Here is a 13,261-nt window from a genome sequence, read left to right on the forward strand (position 1 = left end):
AGGCAGGGAGATTCTTGTCCTCCTTGTCGACATCCAACCAACACATCAAAGAACGTTTTCATTCCGGCAATACATGCAGTTGTTCCTTCATACATGGCTTTTATTAGATCAGCAATGTGTTTGGCTCCCGTTCTAATCAATAAAACCCTGATGAGTAGATCACGTGGGATATGGTCATAAGCAGCTGTCAAATCAACGTATGTTACTACAAGTGTTCCATCATGTTTTTGTATTACATTGTTGGTAATAAAAATGGCATCAGCTGTTGATCGATTAGCACGAAAGCCATACTGATTTTCATTGAGGATCTTCTCGTACGCACCTTTAAGGCGCTCTGTTATTATCTTCGATAGAATTCTACTCAAATTTGCTCCAATAGAGATACCCCTATAGTTCTTTGCTTCATTCATATTACCTTTCTTATATATACAAGTTATTCTGCTACCAAGCCATTGTGTAGGAACTTTGAGTGTGGTCCATATAAGAGACATCAGTGCAATTTTGCATTGTTGTCAGAAAGATAATTCCTTTTTATTTGTATTGAAAACTATGGTATTTCTCTCATTGGAAAAAATGTCCCTTCCGCGACATCAGGAATGTCCGGTCTGTGACGGCACATAATTCATGTTTTCATAAAATTACAGTTATGATTTATTGCTAAATATTTAGGCATGTAAAAGAATCATCTGGTGATAGTATAAAGCAAATAAAAATTTAATATCTTTTTCAGATGAGGAGAAATATTAGAATATGAAAACCTTTCTAAAAGTCATGTCCAAAATAATGTTGTCCCATCCGCGACGCATATGCTTTTATCATAAAATTTAGAACAATTTTTTAATTTTCTCCCAATAATTAACATTTATAGGCATACATGTAAATATTACACTGTTACCTAGATATAACTGGTTATATTCTTAAAAAACCTCCCATCCCGCCCCCTTGAATATCGTATATACTCAAATAAATGCACCTTTATTTCAATGAAAGTGGAATTACAAGAACTATAACCGTCGAAATGCATGAACCAGATTGAAAAATGTAATTTAAAGGAGTAGAACCTTAATAGAATGTGTTGAGAATATTATTGATTTCATTAGTTTTGTTTATTCATTTAGGAGGCCTTATTCAAGGAAAAAATAAATGCTTTGTGACGTCGTTTGGTTTAGAAAGGGTCACTCGACATGATTTTTATAAGCAGAGGCGTCACGAAGTTTCTGGGGCCCTGGCGCTCACTCTTATTGGGGAAGGGGGCCTAATGAGCCGCAAGCCCGTAGGCAGGATTTTCGAAACCTTTTAATCGATGCCCGACCATGCCCAATTTTCTTTCGTCGAGGAAATCTGACCCCTCGTTGGGGGCATTGGCCCCCTGTCGGGAAAATTCTGGTGCCACCCCTGCAAATTTCATACCACAGTAGGGCCTATTAAAAAATCAACGGTTAGAAGAGCTTAATATAAAATTTAATATATACTATAGAATTTAGCAATAATTAGGAGCGATTTTATGGAATAATAGGTTGAAAAAATGGCCCTCTTGAAATTTGGGAGGGGGTGCGTCTGCACCCTCTGCATCCCACCATCTTGCATACAGGTCTGTAAGCGAGCAAATTGACCGTTAAGTTTTTTCGTACGAAGCGAACAAACAGACGCTGGGGGCCAGGGCCGCGTAGGCCCTGGTCGGAGTCAGGGGTGATCGGTCCTGGTGGCCGGGGGTCCAAAGGGGCTTCTCCCCTCGCACTCAGAGCTTATGGCATTTACGAACTGTTAACTGTGTTGTCAGACAACATAGAAACGTCATGACTGAATAAATATTTCAGACAATTTTATGACAAAACCAACATAATAACTAGTTTATAGGCCAACTTTCTTCAAGGCCGGCGGAACGTTTTTCAAAGTGGGGGGGGGGGGGTAAAAAGTGGGGGGGGGGGGATAAATGGGAATATAAATCATGCAGATCTGGAATCAAACCTAGGGGTGGGGGTCAACATCTTTCCCAAAAACGAAAGGGGATCCGGAGGTCCTCGCCCTGGAAAATTTTGATTTGTAGATGGCGGGAAATGACCTTTCTCGACTTTTGAGCTAGGTGTCTAATGACTTTGTTCTTCAAAATTCAAGGTTTCCCCCTCTTGAAAAGATAAACTTTCTCATTCTTATTACAGTAAATTGACCGGTTATGTGTGTATACATACATTTAAAAAAAATAGTAGTAGCATAACGTATTCTTTTTTCAATGAATCGATAAGCTCCAAGGAAAAGGCCTGGGTCCGGGGGTTCTCCCCCGAGAAAATTTTGATTCCTAGATGGCGGGGAATGAGCTTTTCCGACTTCTGAGGCTACTTTTAAGTTCTTAAAAGTTCAAGGTTTTCCCTCTTGAAAACGGTCAGGTAATTTTTTCCCCATTGTTATTACAGGAAATAGGCCTTATGTGTGATACATACATAACAAAAAATGAGTAGTTGCTTACGTATTCTTTTTTTCAATGAATCGATAAGCTCCAAAGAAAGGGGGGAATTTTGATTCCTAGGAGGCGGGAAATGAGTTTTCCCGACTTCTGAGGTGTCTTTTAGTTACATTTAAGTTCTTCAAAATTCATGGTTTTACCCTCTTGAAAATTATTATGGTGAATCAATGAACCCAAAGAGAAAAGGGAGGTACAGGTTATCCCAGGAGAAATGTCGATTTCTAAATGGTGGGAAATGAGCTTTTCCGACTTCTGAAGTATCTTTTAGCGACTTTAATTTAAGTTCTTCAAAATTCAAGGTTTTCCCCTTGAAAACGGTCAGGTAAATTTTTCCCATTGTTATTACAGCAGATTGGCCTGATGTGTGTGTACATTCATTTAAAAAAATTAAGTAGTTGCATACGATTTTTTTTTCATGAATCCATAAATCCCTAAAAGAAAGGGGGGTGTCCGGGGGTTTTCGCCCGGGAAAATTTTGATTCCTAGAAGGCGGGAAATGAGCTTTCCCGACTTCTGAGGTGTCTTTTAATTACTTTTAAGTTCAAAATTTAAGGTTTCCCCCTCTTGAAAATTATTATAATGAATCAGCGAACCCAAAGAGAAAAGGAAGGTTCGGGTTCTTCCTGGGAAAATGTTGATTAAATGGTGGGAAATGAGCTTTCCCGACTGAAGTATATCTTTTAGCTAGGTGTCTAATGACTTTGTTCTTCAAAATTCAAGGTTTTCCCCCTCTTGAAAACGGTCAGTTAAAGTTTCTCATTCTTATTACAGTAAATTGGCCGGTTATGTGTGTATACATACATAAAAAAAAAAGTAGTTGCATACATATTCTTTTTTCAATGAATCGATAAGCTCCAAAGAAAAGGGGGGTCCGGGGTTATCCCCCGGGAAGATTTTGATTCCTAAATGGCGGGAAATGAGCTTTTCCGACTTCTGAGGTGTCTTAATTACTTTTAAGTTCTTCAAAATTCAAGGTGTTACCCCTCTTGAAAATAATTCAATGAATCAATGAACCCCAAAGAAAAAGGTGTCTGCGTTTCCCCGGGAATATTTTGATTCCTAGAAGGCGGGAAATGAGCTTTCCCGACTTCTGAAGTGTCTTTTAATTACTTTTAATTTCTTCAAAATTCAAGGCTTTCCCCCTAAAATGTGTACAATAATTGCCTTCTTCCAACAATCATGAACCTTACATTCTCTAAACAGCCTTGTAAAAATCACTCTTAGTGGGTATGCAATAGCATCCTTTATCTCAATCAAGACCCGGGAATGAAAACCGACCTGCAGACTTATCTAAACTAAGGCAAAATCTGCAAAATACTATCCACACTGGAAAATTCAGACAGTGAAGCATCTGTAACCTTATCAAAAACAGGAATGTATGCCAGATCCTCATTACAAAAAACACTGCTGAAAAAGGAATTAAATACTTCGGCCTTGTCCTGATCATGGACTGCAACCTTACCCGCGGTATCTTCAAGGTTTGGAATGCCTGCCTTAATTACCAGCAGGTTGCGATTTTACATATCGCCAAAATATTTCTCATTCGTTTTAACTTTACAAGCTATTGTATTATAAAAATTAATTACTTTTGGAACGCTTTATTAAATTAACAGTATCATTCCTTCTGTCTCTTATACACATCTAGATGTGTATAAGAGACAGCTCTAAAGTTGGTCTAACTATTGATTTATATAATTTCAAGAAGCCCTCCTTCTTAACCCCTCGAAGTCGCGGTCCGTATAATATACGCACCGATTTACTGTCGCAGGAAGCCCACTCTGAATTATATACGGACTGACTTTGGTGATGTTGCCCTCTATTTAATGAGTAATTTTAGGGGAATTCCCTATTGTCGCCTCAACTGGACGTGCAGAAGCCTTTAAAGTTGCCACATCGGTAGCAAACATTCAACGTCAGTGATGCACTTACCCTTATTTTAGCGGATGATGACAGTGGGGCTTACAGATATTTGCAATATGCAATTTAAAAACCAATCCAGAATCAAAAGTAACCCCCAAGTCTTTTTTTCATATTCAACCACCCCTAACAAGTTACCTGCCATTATTATGATATACGCACCTAGGATTTTTTCTACCGTAATAGAGTACTTTACACTTGGAGTCATTCAATGGTAACTGCCAAATTCTAGTCCAATGAAATGCTCTATCAATGTCCCTCTGAAATACATAAGCCTCCTCCACATCGTTTACCACATTATAAATGTTCGTATCATCGGCAAATAAACGAATATTTGAATGGATAAAGTTTGGCAAATCATTAATAAATAAAGTAAACAAAATCGGACCAACCTTGTGGTATTCCACTTAATACCGATGACTTAGAAGACAAATGCCCATTAACTTACACGTTGTGACCGATTTGCTAGTAAACACCCAAGTAATTCACCCGATATGCCATACCCTTTTAAGTTAACCAATAACCTGCGGTGCGGCACACTATCAAACGCTTATGAATAATCAAGATATATGCAATCAAAATTATCGTCATCATCAAAGATAACCTATCCACTTTCCAGAATTTCAAGAAGCTGGGCTTAATTGCAAAGCACAAGAACGCCCCTTTCGGAACCCAAACTGCTCATTACAAGACTGTTATCCTCAAGATATTCAAAAAGCCTATCCCTAATAATTCTCTCCATAACCTTCTCTATAATTGACGTTAAACTGATCGGCCTATAATTCGCCTTCCAACAATCAGGAACCTACATTCTCTAAACAGCCTTGTAAAAATCACACTTAGTGGGTATGCAATTGCATCCTTCAAATTAAAAAAAAAGATACAGGTCCTATGCTTTCTGTATGATGATGCTAGGCCAGTATATTGTTAATATTTAAAAATGTCGGGCCCCATTGAATGAAACTATGATATTATAGTTTACATTATATATTTTTTTAAATTACAATGTCTGGGCCACTTGTGCCTGGGGAGCCTGGCACTCCGCCCCTATGTTGAGTTAAGTTGGGAGCCATTTGGACAATAATGTTGTATTCTAACTATATAGTACTTACTTTTCAAATTGACTGTGAGTTGATGTGTAGGCCTAAACCACAAGATCATGATTATAATTTTCTCTTTTCTTTCAATCAATTGTCTGACGCGAGCAGAAGTGATCCATGAGTAAAAAGTACAGGACATGTACCAAGCTTCTTCCTGTCCAATTGGTATTTTTCTTCTTTTTTTAGTGTGTGTGTGTTATAGTCCTATTGGCCGAATTTATATTTTAACACACGTAGCTTACACTTCAATAATATTTAATCAATTAATTAATGACATACCCTGTGGTCGAAGCTAATTCTGGAAGTCCGATACCATGTTGGTGTATCCTTGGATGTGTCCGAACGGAATCATCAGAGTTTCTGTGATCAAGCTGTGATTAATAAATACTATCATCGATTCATCAATCAGAAATCGTTTAGTCCATCCGATAGAGGGCAGGATTCACTAAAAACAAAGAAACTAGTATCTTTGAATACGAATGTCCGGAGCCAGAACGCGCGGCAGTTGCAGGGTTGCCATTTGGCCTATTTTTGACGGCCAGATTCCTCAAATCCGGCCGTATAAAAATTTCCCGGCCGTAACGTTTGAAAAGTCACGGCCAAACTATATTTGGCCGAATTTTTGAAAAGTTTACATTTTTTTTCAATATAGGCCTAATATAACGTAGACTTGTTTTGGATTGGCCTATGTTTTTGTTAGCTTAAATTCTTTTGATTCTAATCATGTACCTTTGTTGAATTCGATCCAACTCGGCCACAGTCAACTCGGCCACAAGTCAACTCGGCCACAAAAAGTTCGCCTACAGTCAACTCGGCCACAAATCAACTCGGCCACAAGTCATTTACCGGTACATGAATTTAAAAAAAAAAAACTAAAACAAACAACAAAATATTATTTTGATGTCACAAAATAAGTCCTACAATTTATTGAACAAACATAATAATTATTATAAAACTAAATGAACATACTGTGCGTATAATTTGTAATAACGTTCTTAAAAATTACGTACTTGTTCAAACCCAAGTGTTAGTCAACTTACAACAAAGAATCATCTATAAAAGCTTCAGTAATATAATGAGTGACATGTCATTGTACAGTCAGTCCATAGATGAAAGTATAACCTGTGCTCATATTACTAAAAATTAAGAAGGGAGAGGCAACAAAATGGTCTATGCCCATGAACCTAGAGAATGCTAATGAACTGTATACAATCACTAAATAATTTTTCATAATTAAAGTAAATATAATCATATGTATTATTGTCTGCGTAATATCATCATTAATATCATATTATGTCATATCATTATCAATATTATTTTGTTTATTATTATCGTTATCATGAAGATTGGACTTGGCTACAATCTCATTTGAGACAAATTATCAATTATTATGAATTATAATTTTCCGCATCTTTATTTCATAACAGCACCCTATTACCATTATTGATATTATTATTATTCATTTCATATTCCGAATATATTTATATAGAATAAAAACAGACGCAATGTTAATAAGCCTAAACTTTGTGCCGGCTTTATTTTTATTAAATCTAAGAAACTACGCATACTTGGAGTCTATGGACGTAATTTCTTTTTTATTTTCTCGGTGCGGTGATCCACCTCTATTTTCTATTTTTAACGTAATTTTCAAAAGCAAGTAACTTTCTAGATGAAAATTGTATCAAGTCTCAAAGATCCAATATAATGTCGATGACATCATTCTAGTTTTTAAAAAAAACAAATCTCCTTCATTCCTCGCCATCACAGAGTCAGACTCTGGGACACTTATTTTATCTCTACTCAGCGGCGAATGAATCGTCGAATATTATACACGTTTCTTATGGCGGATGCAGAATCTGGTGGTAGGGGGTGCGTGGGAGTCGACACCACCACAGCCCTAACATGGTAGGATGAGGTGCGAACATTTTGAGAATAATAATGAACATCTAGGTGCCCGGAAATTGCACTCTCATACCTTTAAAATCTTTCCGGTAACTCATATCAACAATACAATACAACAATTAGTTTTCTTAATACATATTTAGGGGGCTGCGATCGCACCGTCTGAACTCCAGCACCCCCTCCCCTAACTTTGCATCCGCCCCAGCGTTTTAAATTTCTTCTAAGCCCTCTAAAATTGTACAAAACATTATCACAAACATCAAGAGGAATATGTTCCAAAAATTCGTTGAATGTTCACAAACCCGGAATATTTACATGCTTAGTTCTACTACCATACTTGTGTTTAAAAGTGAAAATTTCTGGACATTGGTCATTAATGACAAGGTATTCTAAAAAAGAAACAATTTGCTATACTAATATATGAAAAAGTTAAATTGCATAATAATTAGTAGTGGTAACTACATCCAGAAGGGTTTGAATTTTGTTAATGAAGTCTTCGCGATTGCAAGGCGTGACACCTTTTATGTCGCTATAGAAACTTAAAACAACTTGGCGATACTGAGGAATCTCATTCACAAACATTTGCCGATGATTGAAAGTCAGACTCAGGTACACTTTATTTCATCTCTACTCAGCGGCGAATGAATCGTCGTTTAGTAGGCCTATTTACATATTCCGGTGCTGTCTTTTTCTTGGATAAAGCCATAGCAACATGTTCCAGTTTCCTCATTGTAGCATCTGTCCTACAACTTTCATCATCAAAGAGGGCGTTCTTCACCTTGAAAAAAGAGAAGTAATAGCATTAACAAAGCAGTAGGATAACGATATGGTAATCAAAGTAGGCGAAATTTAAGACAAAACGCCGACATTCCAAGTGCACATAGCTATGTGCACATAGCTATATTTTAAGAATATTGATTTATAAATGAATCGTCTTCTATTATTATCTTTTTATTTTTTATTTTGTAGTTATTATTGTTCTTTCTTTGTAGGGCATCAAAACTTAAAGCTTGCTTGTAATTGAAGCCTTTTCAATCAATCTTTGAATTGAGAATTGTAAAAATATATATATATATATATATGATAAAGGAAATTGATTGAATAAATATTTATTGTGAATATATGTCAAAGGTGCAGGCATGAACAAAAACAATCGTAATTATGTTTTTTGTCTGCAATTTTACAGATTGTATTGTAATACTATGGGATTTTATGAAGGGTATTACGACGTAAATTTTAATGCGTCAAGAAACAATCATTCAAAAACTCTGGTATGACAGATGTTATTATACAACTATCGGAGATAGCAGGTGTTACTTTGACCTTATCTCCAATTTAAAAAAAAATCATATTGTAATCATCCATAGCAATATTAAATTCCATATCCTCAGAATAGATACTGAAAATCCAGGAAAGGTTTATAAGAGTCAACAGATTTATGTAGAACTTAAACTTCTCTCACTTTATAAAAGGTTTATCAGGATTTACACATTTTGATTTTTGTTTATTAGAAGATCAAATAATACAATGTTGATTTACACAATTATTTACAATGCAGCCAGGACTGTTTGTATTGACAAGGTCCAAAGTCTAGTCACGTTTATGTGAGCTAAACACCAGGGTTAAACAACTTAAAACAGTGTAAAATATAATACAAAACGAAGTAAACTTTGTTTTGGTTTGAAGTGACAAAGCTGTAATAGTTTCTTACCGTATCAACGTGTGGATCAATGAAAGAATATAAATTCTCCAGCACACTAGACTTTTTAAATAGTGCTTTGAATGGCTGCAAAGACAAACGATTGCTTTTTAAATTCAAACACGTATACTAAATTATGCCAATACACACATTAGAAATAGTAATAATAAATAAAATAAACCAATATATATATATATATATTGTTTAAAGAAAAAAAATAAGAAAATGAACAAAAGTACAATAGCACCTGTGGGTATACCAAAAGTAAACAATTCAGACAATTGCACACTGTCTGGCTTTCTCAACTAACAGTACATAATACAACATAAACAAACCCAGAAAAAAACATCCTAAAATTCTGTGCTTTGATAATACGTTTCTGTGGCGCATGAAGAATTTGAAGGTAGGGGGTGCGTGGGAGTCGACACCACCACAACCCCAACATGGTAGGGGCTGAGGCGCGAACATTTTGAGAATATGAATATCTAGGTGTCCGGAAATTGCACTCTCATACCTTTACAATCTTACCGGTAATTCATATCAACAATACAATACAACAATAGTTTTCTTAATACATATAAGGGGGCTGCGATCGCACTGTCTGCACTCCCCACCCCCACTCCAACTCTGCATACGCCCCAGCGTTTTAAATCTCTTCTAGCCCTCCAAAATTGTACAAAACTTTATCACAAACATCACAAGGAATATGTTAACAAATTCATGGAATGTTCACAAACCCGGAATATTTACATGCTTATTTCTACCATACTTGTGTTTAAAAGTGAAAATTTCTGGACATTGGTCATTAATGACAAGGTATGTTAAAAAAGCAAAATTAATTTGCTATACTAATATATTATGTAAAAGTTTAATTGCATTAGTAGTGGTAACTAAATGTCTATTTACATCCAGAAGTGGTTGAATTTCGTTGATGACGTCTTCGCGATTGCAAGGCGTGACACTTTTTATGTCGCTATAGAAACTTGAGACAACTTGGCGATACCGAGGAATCTCATTCACAAACATTTGCCGATGACTGAAAGAATTCTAAAGTTAGAATTAATAAATGAAAAATAAAAAAGAATAGAAATACAATATGGTGATAACATACATTTCAGTAAATAACTATGCAAACAAACAAAATATAATCAGTTTCACTGATAACCTGAATGATACCGAGATAATCAAATATTTGTATTTTAAACAAGAAAATAAAACCACACGTAAATTTGGCCCAATAAATTGATTAATGTCATTTAGAGTAAAAAAAGAATAGGACCTATTTTCAGTTCAACGTTAGATGATGATAAAAACCGGTTCCTCTCGATTTACCTCGTTGAAACTAAAGAGCTCCGTCGACCAGGAGTCTTGAAACACCTTTGAAATGACATCCATAGTGACGCCAATTGGTGGCGTTTGCTGGATATCACATACGAATGCAGGGTGGGTGAGGATTCGAACACAAAACATCTCAGCAAAGCTAAAGAATAAAACAAATGTTCCATTAATTCCTGTCGAGCCTTGAAAATGTTATCAACATCTTTCAAATCGAACGGTGTAACTTGTTTCTAGTCTAACACAGTTGTGGTTTATAAAAGAACAACTTTTCACCGGCAGATTATCAATTCATCATTAACGTCGTTATTGCCATTCTCAGAGTCAACATTATTATGAAGGTAAAGAATTTCGAATAGCGCATAATACTAGGTCTCTATGCACGTTAAATAAAAGACACAAATAAGATGAAGAGACGAGACAAGAAAAATGGAACAACAAAAACCATCAACAAATAAGAAAAATAATCAGATGAGGATAAGAAAAGATTTTTTATAGTCTGGCCTTAATAGGGAAGTGATGGAGATTCCCGTATATTAGGGGGAAGAGAGTTGCCACTACCATCATCGCCACCATAATCTTCACCATCATCTTAACATAATTAATAGTAGCAGCACCATTATCATCAACACCATTATCACCAGTATTATTTTCATCATCATCATCATCATGATTATTACCATTCGTCATCATCGCGATCGTCATCATAATCATTATCATCAGCATCATCATCAGCATCATCATCATATTATGTTATTATTATTATTATTATTATTATTATTATTATCTCTTGGTGTTGCGATGTACCGCCTAGCTGAACGCGTAGAAGGCACAATTACAATAGATGATGTTGAGATTCATAATATCAAGCTGAACAAGTTACGCCAAAAACTTTCAATAATCCCCCAAGACCCGGTACTCTTTGCTGGCACAGTGAGGTATGGCATAGATACCATAGGAACGCGTTTCTAGTGAAAAGTGCAACTAATAAAAACACGGTAATGCGAGCATTGGCGTGTGGGCTGAGCTTAAATGACGGTCACCAACGGAAGTTGAAGCTGACCTTACTCCTTGCGAGCCAGGCATGCTGCGAAAAAAGTAAACAACACACCACGAAAGTATGAAAAAAGTATGGTATGATCTCCAAGCACGTCATCCTATTGGTTTAATTTTTTTCTTCGCCCCGAATTTCGCATCATCATATTATGTTATTATTATTATTATTATTATTATTATTATTATTAGTTATATTAGTCATCGTACCTGTTGTTTTTCCATATTTTCAAATCATTGACGCTAAGATCACGTGCAGAAGCCTCACTGTCCAAAATGTCAAAGATAAATTTAACGCCGCATAGCAAATGATGCTTTTGGACAGATGGGCTGAAGATTGCCTCAAAAAGTGAATTAACATATTCCTGGTAAACTTTCTGTATTTTGTATCAATACATAAAATGAAAACAAATACAATCAAAATATATTTGGTACTGTATAGCTATGCTTATCTGGCGCGGATACAATGTGGGGGTACATACGGTGCGATCGCACCCCTAAATTAGAAAATAATGTTTGTGTTGTATTCTTGAAATATTAATTTTATCATTATGAAAATAGTACTGTTAAGGTTTTTTAAAAGTATGAGAGTGCAATTTCTCTCAAAATGTTCACACCTTAGCCCCAACCATTTAACTAGTGTATTTACCAGAAGAGAGGGCGACTGAGTTTAAGATGAACCGGGGTCAACAAATGGCGACGAGGGTACCCAATATACTGGTTTTCGGTAATGGCATTAAGAAAATGTTATGAATTGTTGTTCTATTGATTGTTTTTTTTTTTAAATTTAAATATCTTATTACATAATTTGCACTTAGACAATAGGCATATCAATCAATCAATTCTTTATTCATCAATTCATCAATAAATCCATAAAAACAAATAACAAATGCAAGGATAATAAAATGATAAAGATGATGAAATACAACCAAGAAACTCCAGGGAACTTGTAAATAGGAGGCCCATTAAACTAATGCTTTTAATTGTGATACATCTAAAGGGAGAAAAGAGCTCCCCTAAAAAAAAAAAAAACAAACAAACAAACAAAAACAAAAACAAAAGACAAAAGCTAACCCAATAGAAAAAAATTATTCTGTAAATCAGAAATATGCCCTACCTTAGTTTCGGTTAATCTAGCAAGGTCAGATTTATCAACTTTATTCTTTACTTCTATGTATGCATCCTCTTGAAGGTCCAACTATAAGATAATGCCAAAATTACTGTAATACCTTCCTAAGTTTATTTATATGTATTGATACAATTAAATGAAATACTAAAATGATATGTGACACATTGGTAATAAAATCCACTTTTGGAATATTTGTTTATGCCAACAATTGTATTGTTAGTTAGTTGACATCAGAGATGTGATACTCAACTATACGGTGGTGTACAATATGGTTAAAAAAGTATACGGTGTCACTGTTGATATGCTTTATCATGCATTACGTATTAATCATAAATGAATTTACGTTATGTTTAAATAATTATAATCAAACCTTCTGGATAGCATTAGCATGATGCAAGTTTGTTAAGACCTTTTAAGTAAAATACAATAAAACTTACAATGTGATAAACACCATCTCCTTCGTCTAATTCTTCGTATGTATGCTCATCTATTAAACTAGGTGTTTTGTAAGCATGTTCATCTATTAAAAGAGAAGTTAAACTACTAAGGTAAATATCCTATTTGGTTGAACCTAGACATTGTCACTAAACATACCACTTGTCTCAAATTTCACCACAGCATTTATATTTTGATTTATTCATTTGAGGCATTACGTATAATATATA

The 13,261-nt window shown here is 35.3% G+C and overlaps 3 protein-coding genes across 3 annotated transcripts in view; all 3 read right to left on the bottom strand.

Moving 5' to 3' along the window:
• Positions 1-410, bottom strand: part of LOC117107053 — a 1,105-nt gene extending 695 nt beyond the window's left edge. Inside the window, exon 1 of the mRNA XM_033248576.1 lies at positions 39-410. Coding sequence (XP_033104467.1) covers positions 39-410 — 372 coding nt within the window. The remainder of the gene's footprint in view (positions 1-38) is intronic.
• The window catches only part of LOC117107052 (plexin-B-like), a 41,458-nt gene extending 35,632 nt beyond the window's left edge, over positions 1-5,826 (bottom strand). Inside the window, exon 1 of the mRNA XM_033248575.1 lies at positions 5,491-5,826. The gene's annotated coding sequence lies outside the window, so the exon portion shown is untranslated. The remainder of the gene's footprint in view (positions 1-5,490) is intronic.
• Positions 5,827-6,354: 528 nt separating this feature from the next.
• LOC117107054 (plexin-A4-like) overlaps positions 6,355-13,261 on the bottom strand; it is a 25,335-nt gene continuing 18,428 nt past the window's right edge. The window contains 7 exon segments of the mRNA XM_033248577.1: positions 6,355-8,158; positions 9,092-9,166; positions 9,986-10,126; positions 10,412-10,559; positions 11,678-11,844; positions 12,585-12,665; positions 13,034-13,116. Coding sequence (XP_033104468.1) covers positions 8,012-8,158; positions 9,092-9,166; positions 9,986-10,126; positions 10,412-10,559; positions 11,678-11,844; positions 12,585-12,665; positions 13,034-13,116 — 842 coding nt within the window. The 3' untranslated portion in view covers positions 6,355-8,011.

The sequence above is a fragment of the Anneissia japonica genome, unplaced genomic scaffold (assembly GCF_011630105.1).
Source record: "Anneissia japonica isolate Jap-2015-1 unplaced genomic scaffold, ASM1163010v1 scaffold9291_len582782_cov165, whole genome shotgun sequence".
Lineage (NCBI taxonomy): Eukaryota > Metazoa > Echinodermata > Crinoidea > Comatulida > Comatulidae > Anneissia > Anneissia japonica.